This window comes from Drosophila eugracilis, unplaced genomic scaffold (genome assembly GCF_018153835.1).
Source record: "Drosophila eugracilis isolate 14026-0451.02 unplaced genomic scaffold, ASM1815383v1 contig_367, whole genome shotgun sequence".
In the NCBI taxonomy this organism is placed as follows: domain Eukaryota; kingdom Metazoa; phylum Arthropoda; class Insecta; order Diptera; family Drosophilidae; genus Drosophila; species Drosophila eugracilis.
In genome coordinates this window covers 4,241,010-4,261,058 of record NW_024573224.1, presented here as the reverse complement: position 1 = coordinate 4,261,058, position 20,049 = coordinate 4,241,010, and the positions used below count along the sequence as shown (strand labels likewise).

Genomic DNA, 20,049 nt, shown 5'->3' with positions numbered 1-20,049 from the left:
TGCACATTTAGAAAAGCATCTAACATAAAATTGAAAAAGTTAAGCAATATAAACGATGCTCAAGATCTGTATTTAACAACATAAAACCAACACAAAGGTGCAGATAACACTGAATCATTATGAATAAATGAGATAAATTATAGAAAACAGCGGCATACAAACTGATATTTCAAATAAATAAACATACAATAAAACAGATAATTAAAACAATATTAAAATGTTTTTATGGGTTTGGGTTAAGGAATAAGTGTTAATCCCTCTTAATAAAAACACTTAAGCAAGGTACTTAATTAAAGTGTTATTTTTATTAAAATTGTTTATTTGTTTTACTCTTTACCCATTTTGTGTTTGGGCTTGGTTTCAATTTCTTTTTTGTTTTGTTATTATATTAAGTGGCATAAGAACTGTTTTATTTTTGTCTGTCGTTTAATTTTATGTCTTATTTATCAGACCAAAAACTTAGGTACAACGAAATTCCACTGAAGGTGTTCCAGAACTTAGGCTTTTATGGGATCTACTAAACTTAACTTTGATTAGGTTTTTTCTAAGTTGACAATATTTAACTAAAGGTACATTTTAGTTGATTTATCATATTTATTTTTTATTTTTTAGCAAAGTTAACCATTTATGTTTCTTTGGATAGTTGACAACAAATAGATCCTTGGTTTTTTTTAAATTGGTTGGTTTAATGAATGCTTAAGGGAATTAACAGGATCTTTAGACAATTAAATGAATTAAATTTATAAATTTACACATAGATGGATTTGTCATGACGTACTTTAGAATAGTTATTGTAGTTGTATTATTTTAATAAACGCTTAGAGGGTTCTCCTATCATTTACTTATAACCAATCCAAATCACTAACCACGTTTTCTCTTGTTAAGTTTCTCTTCATGTATTATTATTCAGAGGGATAGCATTAATAATTTATTTAGTTAACTTAAGGATTTCGATTTAATGATCTTTGATGGTAGCTTTGGGGAATTAACATCTTGGATTTTCATATACATATCGCTTAGGCTGAAAAATTATTATCGTAATTTACATTTACTATAGGTACATTTGGATTAAATTTAGTTTCAAACGAAAAATGACTTTAACATAGTAATGTAAAGGTAATGCTAAAAATAGGTTACTACACTTTAGTTACACATATTAAGTTCTGGTTTCGGAAACTTATTCCATCTAGCTAGTAACAATTATGGCATAGTATAGATTCTCGTTCTCGTAATCTAACAGGACATTTAGCAGCTAAAACCGATTTCATAACACTATCTTCCAATTCGGTTGGTTAAATAAATTTCTTTAGTTTAACTTTAGTTTTAACATTAGGTATAAGCGTTTCAATTTCATTATTTATTATGTTGACTAGTTAGACACTTAGCTTTCCTCAATTCGAATGATAGGTTATCAATATCAATAAGTTTGCCATTTCGGTTTTTCCTTTTGTTTCTTTTTTTTCTTGGACAGTGTACGTTCATATTGCATAGATCGTTTCTTAAGAGTTAGAAATTGTGGGTGGTTTACCGAGTAGGTCGCATAGCTTTCTCTTTAGCCAAGATTAGGTGTTTTTTTTTTTTCAACAAATGGTTCTTGTTAAACACATTTACTAATGCTAAGATTATTTGATGAAGGAATGGCTTTGCCGTTTGATGGGAGTTTGTTTCTTTGTTAGGAAAGGTAACATTTTACCTCTGTTTGAAAAGTGGTGGAAGAGTATTTTCTTGAAACAAATGTTGCAGGCTTGATGTAGCTCTGATTCAACCTAAATTTAATTATGGCAGAATCTCTGTTAGGCCTCTAAATGTTATATTTACTGTTGGCATGGCTTTGAAACCAAACATTTAGATATTTCGTTTCTCTATTAGACAGTTAGCACAGTTAAACAACACCAGCTAAGTTGAATTATGAAATGAAACAGTTTCAACATTGATTTTTCACATCTTAATGTTTTTCGCTTAAGGCTTTTCCATAGAGAAATATGTTTTTTGTTTGGAGCAACAATGGAAGAACAATGTGTAGAACTAAATGGGGAAAAAGGGAAATATCAAACCACATTGATTGTCTTGTCTTGTCCATGCACAATTAAGCATTCAATGTTTGTGTATGAGTTTTCTATAAAAACGATACCGTTCCATTATTATGTTACATTTTCATTTCGCTGCACAACTTTAGTCCATTCCTGAAGTCCTCCCTCTAAAGGTTTTCTTCTTGGGGGGTGTAATGAAATACGTGTGGGTGTACAAAATATGTGGGGGTTTGTGTGTAAATATACGTCTGTCCTAGGCTGTGTAATTTAACAAAAATGTAATTTAATTCAAGAGTCATGTTGTGAATTGCAGTTAACATTAAAAAATCAACACGGCCTTGTATAAATATTAAATAAAGCGTAATTGTCAAGTTGCTATTTTTATATATCGGTGGTTGGTTGGGCACACAAAACCCAGGCATTATTTATTCATGTGTTTATATAGTATCTATATGTTTTTTGCCTTTTTTTAAACCAATATTGCTAGGAGATAGCTTTATTGTGACAAATTGTAAATTCAATTAGTTGATGCAAAACAAATGCAAATTGAAAATGGGCCTAATAGAATTTTCCACAGTCTGAATTAATTTAATTTATCGTTTGTTTCGTCTTTAATTTTTTAATTGACAGTGAAGCAAATGGCTCAAACTGTTTAAATTTATAATTTATTCGGCGCGAAATGAGAAAACTTGAAAAAATCTGTTTAGTTAACACAATAAGGGTGATCTATATTACGTTAGCTAAGTGTAAATTTATATTTTAGTATTCTATTATTTGTTATGCATATTTATAGTAAAGTAAATCGTGTTGAGAGCTCGGTTTCTCTTGTTATCGGTATACCAATTCCATTCCTGAATCAAACATTTGGTTTGGTGGTTTAGTTTAGTTTTGTTCTCGAAATGAATTTCATTTGCACATACATATATCATACATGTACATATTTATATAGTAAATACATATATATATAAGACCAATTCGCTTTTCACGGCAGGATTAAATTCATAATATGCTCAAAAAATTACATATTCTTTTTATAATCAATCTTCGACGACCTCATCGTTAGTTATATAATAACACACTCATAAAGTTTAAAGATCTCCTCTTCCTCCTTCGATATTTTGCCTAAACTAATTGTAATTACTAATATGTTTCATTTCCTCGTTTTCCATTTCAATTTCACTGGTGTTCTTCATCTTAGTTTGGGGTTTTCTTTCTCTTTTTTTTGTAATATTTTTCTTGTTTTTTTAAAGGGGTTTGTCAATTAGCATTTAGCGTTGCTTATTGCAATTAAAGATCTATAAGAGATATTATAGTCCTGGAATGGCGCAGCCCTGGCTCTAGCTCGCCCTCTTGTCATCAAAGGTCGTTATCGAACATCTGCAGCGATCGCGTTACCAAGTCGTCCTTCAGGCAGGCCTCCAAGAACTCCTCTATCGTTATGATGCCATCCTGATTCAAGTCCAGTTTCCGAAACACACGATCGACCTGAAATGGGTTTAGTCACAATAAGTTTATTATCCTTTTTTTCCTTTCATATTTCTGTTAAACTTTTGACTGTCAGAAAATCGTATTTAATTTAATCCCCCATTTCAATTTCAGCGCCTTTCATTTGAGCAATATCAACGGAAAAAAGTGAAACCTTCATCATTAAGTAAAATATCCGCTGCTGTTTCCGCACCTGAAAGCTTCCGTTTTCCACTCACTCGTTTTCCACCCGATGCCGATGCAATTTCGATTCACATCTTATGCATTCCATATGAACACATTTCTGTGTGAGTATGCAGGCGTATATGTATGTTCCCAATCATAATTACTCATACGCACTGTGCGCCTGACTTACGTCAACGGATGCAGCACGTTTTATGAAGTGTGGCTTTTGTATAATGAATAAAGCATACAAATCTGCGACAGAGGAATTCCAATGAATATGGAGAAAAGCCTAGAGCTCTCGGAATTCGTTATTTTGAAAAGGATTTTAAGCTTAAATCTTGTTTATGGTGAAATGCGGAATAAAGCTCCTCTGCATACAGAATGTATAACAATTCAAGTCTTAATAAATTTTATAGAATTCCTCACCTGATCCCTCGCCTTGCGATCGTCCTCAGGCTGATGTGGTCTCCTACCCATAAGCTCGTGAATGGCCAAGATGATTTCGCTAAGTTCGCCGCGACTGATCCTTCCGTCTCCGTTTAAGTCGTACAGCTTGAAGGTCCAACGCAGTCGCTCGTATACGGAGCCTCTTAGCAAGGTCGATAAGGTGACCAGTAAATCCTAATAAAAGCCATTAAATTATATATAAAAATAAGTATGGCTGGGCGAGATTGCGTAAATGTTAATATAATGAGAAATAATTACCCGAAAACTAATGGCGCCATTGCAATTAACATCGAACGCTTTGAACACATAATGAGCGTATAAACTCGAATCTATATAAATAGAAAAAGCAAAGGAGGCGTGTCAGGGTGATTTTTTTCTTCTCTCTGGTTATACGGTTTTTCTCTGGCTATTTGGGTGTTTTGGTATTTTGGCATTTTGGGCGCAGCTGCTGCAAGGACGAAATGTTCGCTTAAATGGCGCTTTATGACGCGCAACTATAAAAAGGAAAAGCATAAGACCTCAGCGACAGCACCCGCACCCACACACATATACACATCCCCAATGAGGGACATTTATACTCTCACACAAAACACACATACACACACATTTGCAAATACTTACTGCCATGTGGAAAGAATTTGGCGTAAATATCCTTAAAACAATCCTCGTGCACCACGCCCTCCGGGCATTCCTGCGAAAAAAAAGGAAATCGCCATGAAAGTGTTTGCTCGGTTAATAAAGAAAAAGGCAAATGTAATGACAGCGAGTTCTGAAAGGGCGAACAGGACTAGACCGCGAGGAATCTTGCATAACTTGTGAGAGTGCATGATCCGGAATGTATTTTCTTGAGATGCTCACAAGTAAGTCTTAAAATGTTATTATAATTATTACTAAAATAAATCTTCGTTTTCTTTAATAATTCATTATAGTTTCCATATAAAGTACCTTAAAAGTGTTACTTATTCAAAAAATACAAAACAAAAAGTCACCCATCAAGTATCATAAAGGCAAACAATCGTTAAGGTAAACTATTACAGAGCAAAATGTCAAAAAGACAAACTATCAATGGGGCAAACTGTCAATAAGGCGAACTCCAAGTGAGCCAAAACTATCTCTGGCTCAAACTATCCATTTACTTGACCCCCGAGCTCATCTCTTGTTGACCCACATATTGAAACTTTTTCGCTGAGTTGGCCATTTTCTATTTTCCGCACTCTTTGGTGGAAAAGTGCTTGGACACACAATTTCTCGCAAGAGGAAAATTCATTTGCAATGAAATTCAAAACGCGTGTGCATTAAAAGGACATCCATTTGAGGAGCTTTCATCCTTTTCATACTGCAACTGGTCAGAGAGTTGTCTTTGGGTCATAAAATTTAAAGGTTTATTATTTGGGGGAAGTGGAAGGTTTGTTATTCTGGGACTTATTTAGTCATTAAGAGATTTTAGAGATTAAAACTCAGATTTTATTTAGCATGGCCTTATACCATAAAGCCTCTTATACTAATGAATGCATTTCAATTCCATTTTTCATAGTTTTTTAGATAATATAAACTTAATATCTCACCGTTTTGAATCCTCTGTACATAACCCGGATTTCCTGCTTCGTAAACTTGGTCTGCCGGCACAGATCCTCGAGGGCAACGGGAATGGGCTTAGGCACTCGTGTGTGTTCCAACTCATAGACCACCTCCTCGATGGGACTCTCCGGTGGTGAGGCCATGGTTGCTTCTTACTTATTGTTTGTTGACTGGCTGCGTTGCCGTGTTTAATTAATTTCGGTGCTGATTATGATTGGCGGCTTAATATCAATTTGCATTTGAGGTGCTCGGTTTTCTAGGGGCCCAAAAGTGAACTCATTATGCCTAAAATTCGCTCTGAGTATACAATTTCTTTGTCCTCTTTTTTTTATGGTTTCTCCACCTTTTCACCAGCAGCTGCTGTTCTCAATCCCTTTCAACGTATCCCTTTTTTTTGGTGGTTTTTGGTTACGGTTTCCTTTGCGCCATTCTGCTAAGTCGCTAATGAGGCAACCATTGCTGTAAGTAAAGGTAAGGAGAGAGCAGGTGAGTTAGGTGATACACTTTAGAAAATAACATATGGAAAGTGCAAAAATATCAAAATTACATATACAAAGATTTCAAATTACCTAATAAATGGGAAAGGTTTATTCAAATTTTCTTTAAAATCTTCATTTTTCATTTAAGTTTTTATTGTTTTTATTTTCTATAAAAAGGACCAAAAACTCAACAATATTTCTTCCAGTTCACAAAAATCAGTGCTGTTAGCCAGAGCAAGGACACTTGCAGCTGCCGGAAGTGCAACTCGTAGCCGCAGCCACCTTTGGGCCCACATCCCACATTTGCACCTCTATATATAAGCACATCGAGTATACGCCCAGTTGGCTCCCACTGCCTGAGGCAACATGCAAATGAAGATTATTATTGCGTGCCATAAATCAAAGGCGAATCGAGTTATGCGCGCTCTTTGGTGTACTTGCAGCACCTTTCGCTGCAATTTCTGCAGAGCTTAAATAGGGCGGTGAGGTGTTTTTGGGGGAGTGGCAAGGCTGCTGCCCAGATGAAATTAATGAGCACTTTGCATGCAAATGAATTGAAGGCGAATTCATTCCGACTTTGGGTTTGCAATTTGCTTCGAAAGCATAAGCATAATGCAAATCAGCTTAGGATATTGAGTTCTGTAGTTGATGTTGTTGCAAGTCTCGGGAAAATAAACATGCTTAATTCGAAAATACACAAGCAAGGTAATGATGAGGTATTAAAAGGTCATGAAATTAGTATAAGAGCCTGTTATGGAGTTATTAGTGAACCTGTGTTAGTAATTTCTCCATCCAATTCTATGTGAATATTCGATTACGTTCATTGCTCATTCGTCATAATAAAACCAATCCATAAATCCAATCCCATAAATCCACAAATTGAATTTTCCTGCAATGACTCGCTTGCACCGGCTTAAATCAAATCTTCAGCGAACTTTTCCCGTTTTTCACTCTCTGACAAATTTCAACAGCACTTCAATATTTATCAGCGAAAAGTCAAAAAGTGTGTGCTGCAGACTATTTCCACTCTATTTCCATTTTGCATTTCCATTCTATTTGAACCCACACTCACAGACACACACACAGGCAGGACTCTTGTTAGCTTAGGACGAGAAAATGGTGGGAAGGGAATTTCCATTTCCGACGTCACGGTTATTTTTCAGTTGGAATTGATTAAGCGGTAGATATACCGAAAACGGGGTCACTACGAAAGGAAATAGCTTTGACACTTTTAATCCAAGTGAAAGTATTTCTATTCCGTTTTCTCGGACTTCCGTTACTTTTCTATTTCACTTTTCACCCATCCTGTTTGAATTTTAGGGTTTAATCTAATGGCTAATTTAAATAATAATTTCCTCTTTATTTTCAACTTCGTTTTTGTAAATATAGTTTTTTTTATTTCTCTATCAATCTTAGCCATTCCTGTCGGTTGAATATATCTTGCTAAACTCCAAGTACCCTATAAAAGTTTGCCAAAAATGTTCTGACAAAAATCTTAATTTCCCAGTAGCTTTACGGGTTTCAGGCTCTTCCGCACTTTCTTGTTGAATACATAAATAATTTATAAATCGCCAAAGTAAGACTTAAATATTTATGCATTCCCCAACCAGACAAACTCGAAGTGGAATCAATAACTTTAACTCTAAGGGGCCATGAAAATACTCTGACTTAACTCTTTAAGCCACAAGCAACTGCTAAATGTTGCCTGCCATTAGCATAAATAGCATTAAAGGCGAAGAGAGCCATAAAACCGAATACAATGTCATACTTAGCTGCTCGAGCTGCAGCCAACTAATTTCATGACTCTATTTTGCACAAATCTCTGTGGCCCAGTCGGTGGGAAAACTGTTGGATAATGAGGGGGAAAAGTGGTGGAGAGGAGAAGTGGTATGCGTGCAACCGCTTGCATTTTACAACATTTGAAACCATGTTGGAGTCACGCCTTTTGCATTGGCCAGGGCTTCCTCGTATGCACTTAAAGCAAATAGCTCTATTTTGAGAATTTAGTTGCTCTTAAGATATATAATCAATATTATAAAAAATTTGTTATGTCTTTGAGGGGTTTTAAGGGTCCCTAGATTTTTTGATGTTTTTATAACCCTTTTGTTAGGGTTTTTAGTAAACTATAAAGACCAAAAATGGATAAAAATAATAATATTTCTATAATAATATATAAATAATTCTAAATAATATTATCATATATTGTTTGTTATTAATTATTCATCCACTTTGCAGAAAAATATTTAATAAATATATAAAGTCTAGATTTCTCTCTCTGTAACATTCCTTTTTAACACACCCGGACCAAACAAACTCACACACATTAATTTCAAATGCAGTTTTTGGCGAGGCCTGCGTGTGGGTGCAAGTATGCCTGTGTGTGCATGTAAAATGTTTGTCAAATATCACGTATACGACATGTGCTTCCGGCAAAGAGCGCACGAACACCCTCGAATGGCCAGGCAACCGACCAGGTCGAGTCGAAGCCATTCATTGCCAGGGCGAAGCTAATTAAATATTAAACCAGGTCAGAGTATAAACGTTATAATGCGAAAATCCTTATTAGCCAATTGCCAATTGGCAATGAAATATTTCTACACACAGAGAGAGACACCGAAATGCACTTAAGTCGGATGGCAAAAGGGATATGCAAATTTTCTTGCCACGAACTGTATGTTTATTCATTTGTCTAATTGTGTTGTTCTTGTTGCTGCCAAGATAAGGGGGGCTTTGCGGGTCCTGGGGTGTGTGGCATGTCAGGACTTAAACTTATAAATGGCAACGACAACAGCACCAGAAGCGGCAGCAGCAGCATTTGAGGCAAGGACAAGGCTTGGCCTGGGCAGAACCAACTTGCATGCAGTCATGCAATGCCACTCGAATGATGAAAATGAAAATGAAACTGAAAAAGAAAACTAAAATTACAACTAAAACTAAACAAGAACGCACGCCAGGCCTCCCACTCTCTGTCAAATGGGAATTGTCAACAGTGGTTTGTGTATTTATACAAAATAATATTTGACGTTGCTGGCGAGGCAGTTTATATATATAAAATAAAACCATGCAGCAGCAGGGAAATTTCCTAATGATTTGCAGTGGACAAATAAACGAAATGTTTTATTTAACAAGTAAAAATATGAGCAAATATTGCCGAAACTGAAGGTTAAATGCTGAATGTTTCTATAAAATAGAATATTTGATAGGCAATCAACAATTTGACAAAATACACAAGGTAATCAATGCTTTAATTAAATTTATTATAGATTCGTTGGAATATTTCCATTTTAATGCCTAAAATCAAATTTGCATTTTCTAATCAAGGTAAATGATAAGAATAATTATTCCGGATGTTTAAAAGTTTAATATGGTTCAATTTCCAGACTTTTTCTATATTTTATACTTAAATTAAAATAAATTCGTTTACAATTTTTTATTCCCAGCTTTAAGCCTTTTCATATTAATGACACTGTGCGGGTTTCATGTCTCCGAGCCTGGCTCATTGTCATTCCCTGCTGTTTTCATGCCACTTTCATGGACAACATAGACAGACTGGCACAATGAGAGGAGTGCCAAGCTGGCAAGGCAACGAGGCGATATCTAAATAGGAGCTTCCAAATCGATCTGACACGCGACCACAAAAACCACAGACCCACTACAATTTCGAGAGCATTATTAAATTGCGGATATATCCACGGCATATCTGGGTACGTATATCATATACTTTTTTGCCCCAATTGCTGCTCTGGGCCCTACAACAATTGAATTTTTTGCCTAAGTTTTTGTTTTTGGCATTCGACCATAAGGTTCGTGGGCAAATCTCGTTGCGCCTACCAAAGACAATAAATCAACGCCAATTATATGCCAGTTTTTTTTTTTAGCTTTTCTCCCTCCCTTTCTACGGCTTTTTCACCAAGGCAAGCGATGACGACAGTTGGTGAAGGGTTTTCAACACTTTTCAATCCGGCTTTTGGCCAGGCCCAAAAACAAAATCAGGCCACTATGTTGAATGGGAAAATAATGAACAGGCAGGGCCAAAACGAATCTCGTGAGAAATACTTGCGCATTTCCGATCCAAAGTGCCAAAGTGGAGATGGGAATGCAAATGCAAATGCATTTCCATCGCCCATTTCCACTGATTAGCCAGGATATTGTGTGCACTTTGATGTTGACGTAAGCCCTCTGGGTATTCGAGATAATGGACTGATTGTTTGCCAAACGACCAGGCCAACGCCAATTATTAATCCTGATTGCATTAAACAAGACACCTAAGTTGCTGACGTGCAAATCGATATATGGCTTTAGCTATGGACCAGAATAATGCCACTGTTAATGACCAAAATAGTTTTCACATAAACATGTTGACAAAAATGTGGTTTAGCGAAATGGATGTTAATATCTTGTCCATTAATTTATTGTTTAGAAGATGCATTTATAATTGCCATGAGTGACAAAGGCTAATCAATTTAGCAAAATTAAAAGCTTTAAAGCTTTTAAATATATATTTATTTATAGTTTGTATCTGATCTCTCACATTTGGTGTGTACAATCTGGAAAAATCTGACAACTTGACGCACAATTAAAGTTGGTAATTGTGCCAAAATATTTTCTGCCAATTTCCAAAAGATGTAAGATATAAGAGCTAGTTGGCCCAGGTCCAATATAGATACAAATAGCCTATCAGAGAGATATGAGCTAGTCAAATGGGAAGTCATTATTCTTTATAAAGATGCAATAAAAGCCTTGGTGCTTTATTAGCTTGGCACTGCATAACCTATGTTTTAATTTGAGATTCGCAAGTAGAGGAGCTTGGGGAAATCAAGCTAAAAGTGTTAATGGAAATCCCCCTTTTCTGCAGTTAGTTTTCGGTTGTTAATGGAAACGAGTGCGATAATTTAAGAGGGTTTTTTTCCAGCTGGAAACCACACGACCTCCCCGATAAGCCGGGCCAGCTAAATGCTCAAGGCAACAATAACAAACGACTCCCAGGAGTCAAGGAAAGCAGTAGCATGGATAGCATATGGTTTTGGCCCTCTCAGTTTGCAATAATTTTTTAGTTAAACATAAGAGGGAAAAGCAATTTCGGCAAAGCATTTTCGGCTATCTTAAATCAACAAAGGAGCGTACCGAGCCACGGGCCATTATTAGTAGCTCCTGATGCTCTAATCGCACATCCGGCACGCGACACGAAATTGCTGGCACCTGGACGTCGTTAAGGGTATAGCACCTGAACTTATGGAAATGGCTATATTTTTGACGGTTATCAAAGGAAAACGTTGCGGAATGCGGTCTAAAAATAGTAAATGATTGCAAAAGGAAGCTTTTAAATAAATTTAAAGAAAATGTGGACTTAGAAAAGGATATTAAGGATATATTTCTTTAATTTATTTTGATATTTAAAAATATTCTGAATATTTTTTCTAGTTTCTAAATTGTCTTAGTTGCTAAAAATTCTTTGCAATATTTCAGTTACTTCTTTTAAGAATATTTTATACAAGCTTCTAATAAGATGAAAACTATTTGACTACACAAATGTTTTTCTATCCTTGAATCCTATTTTTCCGCATCAACTTCTTAGTTACAACCAAAAGAGTCCTTCAAAAAATATATGCAGCAGCATTGCAGCTGAAGTGGGCTCATCCAAAATGAAGTAGCAATCACAGATGAGCAATTCCTGCACTTAAAGTCGGCCGGAATGATAAACTCAACCATGAACTGTATACATTTCGAGTGCTAAGGCCACTTGGATTCAGTCAAGCATTAGACAGCAATCAGCTCAAGATACACACATGTTAGGGATTTCAGAGGATAAGGGAAATTGTGTTGGCGGAAGCTTGTTTGCTGGCAATCCATGGCGCAATCAGTATTCATTAATTTGGCAGCCGTTTGGACTTACTAAAAATGCAATCTATGGCAAAAAGAATATTTAAAGTCGCCTATGCAAAAAGCCAGAGGGAGCAATGTAAAACTTTCCACACTGCATTTCCGGGCATTAAGAGAAAGTTTTAGTAACTCCCTCGTCCAGAAAATTCAGTTACTTTTGGCAATGGCCAACAAGAAACTGACTTCATTGTTGGCCAGGCCAACAAAAAGCGTTTGCAAGGAAACTGCCAAAATAGTTGCAACGACTTCAAATGGCTGGAGTTTTTTTTGGGGTACGAAAATATTCACTTCGTCGGGGGTGTAGTTCACCATTTCGTATTCGTATTTGTGCGAAATTCGGAACAATAAGTCGTTACAATGGCGACTTCCAAGACCTCGAACTCACACAAATCTATATAGAGACCCATGGATATTCGAGGATATATACCCACCCACCCGCTAGTCTTGTTGGCCCAATGGAACTTCCGGTTCGGCGATATGCGCCAACTTTTAGACAATCATTCGGGCTGTGCCCTTTTCTTGGGCAAAAGGCAAAAGCTTAGCCAGTTTTTGGCCAAAGCTATAAATATGCCGAGATATGTTCATGAACTTATTTCTGCGTGGGTGTATGAGCCACAGAACTTGACTGGACAACAATTTCTTTGCTTGAATTGATTTAATTTATGAGCTGACTTAATTTATTTCCGCCAAGGAAAAGGAAAAACAACCAAACTAAGTCGAAACAAATTAAATTGGCTTACAGTATATAATTGCTTGGCAATCATATTATTTGTCTGCTTATGTGATTTCTGTCAAACTTCTTATAGATATTTTTTAAGTTGTAGGAAATCAATTTATGGCCGAATCTTGGGACTTTTAGTTAGCTTTATTTTAAATGGAGGCAATATTTTAAGCCCTTATAAATATGCTAATTTTACATCTTCTTCATCAGCAATAACTTTCTCTCCCCACTCAAAAAGCAATTACATATTTCGGAATTTATTTTTCCCAACTTAATGCTGTTCTGCGAAAAATCAACTACAAAACTAACTTTGGTTAACATTTGTTTCTGGCTTGGCTTACTTTTATGTTCACAATGAACATGAAAATCTACAAGAACAATAAACAGACCAAATAATAAAAAATTTAGCCAAAAACAAAAACAAAGGGCCGCAATAACAACAAAGCGATGGCAATGGCAATAAAAAGAAACATTCAACTCTCGCAACTCATACAACTTGTCAGAAAGCACACAGAGAGAGCAAAGGAGAAAGTAAGCGGAAAAGTGGGGAAAATGCCCAATTTGGGTAGAAAAATTCCAAAAAGTATGCAATATATTTTTCGCTGTTGGTCCTTCAACTTTTTGATGGTTCGTTGCTGACTTGGCAGGCCCGACATAGTAATTAATGCTTGTAAGTGCTACTCGTGGGTGGCTGCACATAGATGTTGCCACAATTTTAAACTAGGTTTTTATCGTAGAAAGCTGGGGTATTGTATAATATCATTGTTAAGAGTTCAAGAAAATATTGTTTCCATTGTCCTTTATTAATGGCCTATGTAAAAAAAGGATGTACATACATGTTTTAATACTCCTTATTAAAAAAAGTTTGTCATACAATTTTTTCCTATAAAATTGATTTACCAGGTATTCCATAGTCGAGTTTACCAGCTCTAGAGCTGTTTACTTTTTTTCTGTGCTCATCAGAACGCTTGGACTTGGCTTGTTAATTGCATGTTGCCTACATATGTTCGCTTGTAAATGTGGATTTCCACCCATACCCCAGAGGGGCAATTAAAAATTGTTACCAAAAAACCTCGGCAGTAAAGACATTTAACTTTTCTGAAATTGTGGGTACTTTCGTTTCGTTTCGCTTCCTTTCTTTCTTTTCTTTGTTTCTTCGGATGTTTGTAACACATGGCGTATGCGTGTTACGGCTGCAGGCGCTAACTTTCGGACAAACTTTGCTCTTATCAGCTGGCGATAAAAATATAACAGAGAAAAAAGGAAAATCACCGAAAAAAAATGAAAATGAAAAAACCTCCGCAAAATGTATGTTCGTATGGGATGGATGAGGATGTGAAAGTTTTATAGACACATCTGGCGGTTGGCTATATAAATTTCAAGTTTGTTGCTGTTCGAAAGTTAAACGTTTCGATCTTTTTTTTCATCTAGCTGTTGCATATATGTGTGTGTGTGGCATAGACGATGCCTGCACACATGTTTTATGGGCTTAACCATGGGAAAAGGAGCAGTATTTTTTCCCCGATAAGTTGACCATTAATGGTCGCCAAATGCTGGCAAATTGATGTTCATGCTGGGAATGGCTTGTGGTTGCCTTTACTGGGACATAATGGTTTCAGATACATATTTAAAGCTATTTGAATGGTCTTAGATCTTGCTGTATTGAAACATATTAAAGATATTAAAGGAATGACATTTCAAATAAAGAATCTTTTTATGTTTCAAAGAAAATGTTAAAAACAACTTATTTTAGAAGTATTTTATGGTTGAAAATTGATATCTATATTTATATTAAGTAAGCCTGCAAGTTATTTAACTTACAACCAGCTTGTTTGACCATCCTAAATTATTCAACTAAGACAGAGTGTTAGGCGATAGTCACGCCCTTTACTCATTACTCACTTTGGCCAAGACAATATCATTCGATTGGGCCGGTAATTGCCAGTATCCTTGAATGGCCCACGCACCTGACACCTAAAGTGATTAGGCAGTTTATAGCCGAAAAACCGTTGAATCATTTTGCAGCTCACAGCTGCGGTTCGCATTTTGTATTAGTTCGCGTGTCATTAGGTTTGCCTTAGCGGTTTTCCTTCTGACCAAGGTTAAGGTGTTCTGACCTTTGACTGGTAAATAATAGTGGTCAGATATGATAGTGGTAAATGAAAAAACAAAAAAGGATAGTTTTTAAGTACTTTTTGTACAATTTAAAACATGGTATAAATAACATTTCAATATTTTGAAGTCACACTTCATTGGCTATCATAACTATTTATTTTATAAATGAATGATCAATAATAAAAGAGCAATAAAGATTTATTTTATCCATCATCACCTTTGGTATTTTTTTCTATAATAGTTCCCAAGTTCATTTTTTCAATGCTGGTTCGTGTGAATTTTATTTATAACTTTTCTATTTGCAGTTTAGTATAGCATACATCTCGGCGCCCCTGCCCCTGTTCTCACTCATTCGCCCACTTGCAAAACAACAGCAGCCACTTTTATGTAGGCTCTCTAGCTATATATGTGTTTGCAAGGGGATGTGTGCTTGTATGGGTGAATGAAACTAGAGCGCACCTTGATTCTATTTTTAAATGCCACACAAAACAACAATTGTCGCTTAGTTGCGCGTTAAGTGTTTTTCATCCAGCTTCCCGCTACCAAGTTCATTTCATTGTGCAGCTGCAGCTCTTGTTGGCTGGAAGCACTTAAAATAGTTGGCCAAATAGCACTAAGGATTATATAAATAGATGGTAGCGAATTCTTTTTAGCTGAGGTGCACGTCTTAAAACGCTCTTAAAAGAAAAAAAATTTGAATGCATTTATAGACATATTTATATTTTTAGATTCTTTGAAATATCTTTAAGTTAGAAAGATAATATAGTTAGGTTAAGTTCTGCTAAGTAAATTTAACATTATAAAATATGTATGAATTTAATTTATCATTTCCATGGCCTCTAACTTAAATCAAATAAATCAAGTCACGATTTCAGATTAACAACATTTTTCATGATACCAAAAAACTTTCATTGATTTAATTTGATGACTTCTCAATTCCGAGGACCAACGCAATCAGCTACCAATCGATCACAAAATCAATGTCAAATGAATGCAAAAACAATGCCAACATAAGTTGACTTTTATAATCGGCTTGTGCATCTAAATGGAATTGGAATTTGGTTTATGGTTTATGGCCAGACTGCACGATAGTCCTTTTAGTGCTTATCAATTGTTGCACACGACTTTTGTTTGTTTGTTTTCCCTTAACGGCTTGTCGGGGATTAAATGGCACGGATATTTGAGCTGAATAATTGGAATTTTAAATGACACGATTATTGGGGTCTATTAAGAGGAATACTAAATGTAAAAAGCTTGTAAAAATAATTTATTTTATTTTATTTCACGAAAAATATCACAAAATTATGCCATACAAAATCGTTTAATATTCTACCAAATTATTTTTTTAATCATATGATTAAAAATGTACGAAGTCTGCAAATTGTGAAGCTTTTTCAACTTTTTTTAATAAACGAATTTAATGAGAATTCAATTAAATTGAATTGTAGAATGAGAAAAAGTTATATTAGACAAAATAATACCATTAAACTTATTTTTTGTTGTGCTTTGTTTTCTTAAGAAAACTAATAAAAATACAAGTTTATTTACAAACCTAAAATTAGAAAAATACAATACAAAAGTTTAAAAAAAGAAGCATATGAATTGTTTAACTTATTTTGGGAACTATAAACAAGTTGTCAACACTTCGTCCAAAGGTTATAAATTTTAAATCATTTTCATAATGCCGGGAAAAGTAAACACATTCCGCCAGGTGTGCATTTGTTGTTTGTTTAATTGAATATCAAAAATATAATTTTATATATAATCTCAAAGGAAAATGGCCAAGAATTTCTTTGAAAAGCTTTCCCCAACTTTTTAATTACTTTCCTCAATTATTGAATAGAGAACCTGGAATAGCTCAAACTTCAAATAGAGCCCATAAATATTTAGCATAATTTTGTGAAAAACAAACAAATGCTTGGAAATGTTTTTGCTCACATTTTTCTAGGTGAGTATAAGTGTGTGTGGTTTTTCTCTGGTTGCGTGTGTAGGACTGCTTGTGCTTGAGAATGCGTTGATGTGTGCGACTTTGGCGCCTAGTCAAATAAATCGCATGCGATTAAAATTTTATACAAATAGCTTTAGAAGCGTGCGTTTTGCTTTGTTGTGTTCCATTTGCCGTGCCGTTTCCACCTTTTTACAGGTTTTTTCTTCTTCTATTTTTTTCAGTCTTGAGCTTTGTTGTTTTTTTGTTTGTTTGTTTTTTTATGGGGGCATGGCGTCAGTTAAATGAGTTGTTGTTTATAGTTCTTAAGCATGTGTGCGTATGTATATGTGTGTGCGAAAAATTTGCATTTGTAGCGTAACGCTTTTGTTTACTTTGTAGGTTAGTTTGTTAGCCCATTGGCTTATATACACACACTCGGCAATATATGCTATATATTTACCTTCGATGCCTTTTGATGGTGACGGCAGTGGCGGTGACGAAGAAAGCGGCGAAAGCAGACGGAGAAATTGGCCAAAGCGGAGATGAGGAAGAGGCAGAGGCTAGGATGGGTGGTGGCGGTGGTGGCGGTTGGGTGGTATTAACCTCAAAGCATGCCAACAAACAGCTCCTCGAAAACACTTGACTCCTTTCGATATTAATATGTTTTTCGGCCCTCTTTTTGCGTGTCTCGTTTTAATTTGTTAATGATTTCGGCTTATTTATTTATTTCCATAATTTGGCGCTCACTTTTATTTTATTTAACTTTTTCTTTCTTTGTTTATTACATTTAACTAGATATATCGAAAAACTTAAGGTCCCTGTCTCAACGATTGTTGTTGCTTTGTTTTCTGTATGGAAAATGTCATGAAAATTCAGCAGAAGCAAAGGCAGCAGCAGCAGCAACGGAAAAAAGAAACAAGAAGAAAAACTGTATCTTTTAGATCCGGGCATATCCTTTATCTCGAACAGCGACAGCGACGCTGGCAGAGGCAGCAGCAGCTGTAGCTGTAGCTGGAAAATTTCCTCCAACTTGTTTGTCGAATTCTCATTTTTTGGCTACTTTTCTAAGGGACTAGTGATAATTTATAGTTTAAAAATAAAATAAGAACTTTTAAGGTTTCAATTAGACAGCAGCAGCAACAATCGTTACCATGTGAAATCCAGAAAAAGAAGAAAAAAAAACTCGAGAGCAGCAAAAACCGCGCAGCGTTTTCCCCGTTTACCGTTTCGCCGTCAGACACACTTTTCCACACTTTTCACCCAAATAAAGCCAGAAACCGTTCGACGCGCGCACGCGAGTGTCCTATACACAACTGATTACAGGACTGCGAAAATGGAAAATGTTTGCCAGCAGCGACGCTTCGGTTTTCCCTTCGCTCGCTTCGCGTTTCTCGTTTCGCTCGGTAAAATCTCCGGCTATCGCAGCCACGCTTCTGTTGCCGAAATATCCGGAGCCACTCCGCCGGAGACGGAGAGAGAGAGTTCGCCGGAGAGTGGGTGCGCACTCATTTGGGTGTGCGGGTGGGCTATTGCGGGATATATCGGTGGTTACAGTGGACTTTAACATTGATAATTAGAAATATCTACTTTAAAAGTTATTATTTAAAAAATATTTAAAATTGTAAAACTTCTATTTTTTTTACCAAATGATAAATATTATTTATTTTAAATGACAACGTGGCGTATGAGTAATTTATATAAAAACCATCGGAAAACTATTAAATAAAAGTGAATAAATCAAAACAAAAAAATTGTAACATTAATTTAATATAAAAAAAGAAAAATTACCACTGTGCAGGCAACGCTCATATTCTATCATTCATCTTGCTCAGCCCGCACAATTGGCTGCCAAAAATATTGCCACACCATCGCCGTCGCCTGTGTCCTTTGGCTTTAACGCCGAGAGTCAGGCAGTCTGGCAGCCTCTACTTTTCTGGTCCCAAATGAGGGTCTTCTGTTACGCTGCTGTTATCCTGCAGACCGAGTGGGTCCTGAGAAATGACACCCATGAGTTTAGGATGAACACGACGCCACAACAGCCACCCAATACCCTCCCCCAGTCCCAACCAGAAAGCTACGCCTCCTACGACGCTGCTGCTGGCTTTTCGCACATATGTACATATGCTCGTGTGTTGGACATTTGCACTGTTTTTTTCGCCAACGAACGGACGTGGAGGGTTTTACAGCCAAATGACAAGTGCTTAGTGTTTTGCATGTGCGTGTGATTGTACACTGAGAGAAAACGGGTGTTTACTTGGGGTCAACAAATAAAGTCCAAATTGTTGAAAATTTAAACTTTCTAAGACTTGTAATATTTATAATATCATATCTATCGCATATCTAAAAAATTTTATATCTACTCCTTTTATAAAATCATTTTAAAAATCGATATGGTATTTGCTCTAAATTTAAATTAAAAATTATTATTTTAGGCCGATATAAAAAGGTTAGCTTTTCTATTTCTTATCTCTCAGTGTGAGATTTAGTTGCTTGATTCTCCCATTCTCATTTTTCAAGCTGGAAAATGGGCAACTCGAGGATGGGGACAAGTGTTTGAAGCACTTGGCGCACGCTTGCGCGACTTTCAAATTTAGCGTATTAACTCATTAAATGTTCAAAAGCTCATTGCCTGCGAAATGTGCACACATTTTTGTGAGAGCGAGGGTGTGAAATATGCACAATGATGACACTTTGCCTCTGTGGCAACGACACTTTTAATACCGTTTAATGGGCAATCAGGCGGAACGGGCTTCATACGAATAGTATACCTAATGTTCTGAGCAATTTTTACATTTTTAATTAAATTTGTAATTAACTTGGGGCTTAAAACACCTGTGAAACGAGGTAAGGAATGGTTGAGACCTTGAAACTCCTGGCATAATTGCCCCTTCTTTCATATGCACCTCTTTATGCAATTTAAATTAATTTGTGTAATTATTTTAGTGGCTTAACTGGGCTTATTTCAACACCCTCAGCCGCACTGAGTGACCGCTGCCAACAGTTGGTGTTACGCATACGCCACGTTGCATGCGTCTTGAATATTTTATGATGGAAATCTGGGGCCCCAGCAAAAATGACAGCTGCGTGTTAAAAATAATTAAGGCGCAATTATAATGACCTCGGCCACGAACCACAGGCACTCACCACCCATCACCACTGAAACCACCCACCCGTCGTCCGCCTGTTGGCATTGCAATGTGTTGCATGCAACACTAGACTTTG

At 36.1% G+C, this 20,049-nt stretch overlaps 1 protein-coding gene across 2 annotated transcripts; it reads right to left on the bottom strand.

Moving 5' to 3' along the window:
- Positions 1–314: 314 nt before the first annotated feature.
- On the bottom strand, positions 315–18,149 carry LOC108113625 (Kv channel-interacting protein 1). Of its 2 annotated transcripts, none has more exons than XM_017224287.2 (7): positions 17,978–18,149; positions 17,288–17,675; positions 5,693–6,164; positions 4,749–4,818; positions 4,386–4,456; positions 4,107–4,301; positions 315–3,515 (listed from the first exon to the last, which is right to left on the bottom strand). In XM_017224287.2, exons 3-7 carry the CDS (start codon positions 5,846–5,848, stop codon positions 3,387–3,389), a joined length of 621 nt encoding a protein of 206 aa, XP_017079776.1. In that variant the 5' UTR covers positions 5,849–6,164; positions 17,288–17,675; positions 17,978–18,149; the 3' UTR covers positions 315–3,386. The 2 variants fall into 2 exon arrangements, with proteins under 2 accessions (XP_017079776.1, XP_017079777.1); XM_017224288.2 differs by having other exon boundaries at positions 18,051–18,141.
- Positions 18,150–20,049: the final 1,900 nt, after the last annotated feature.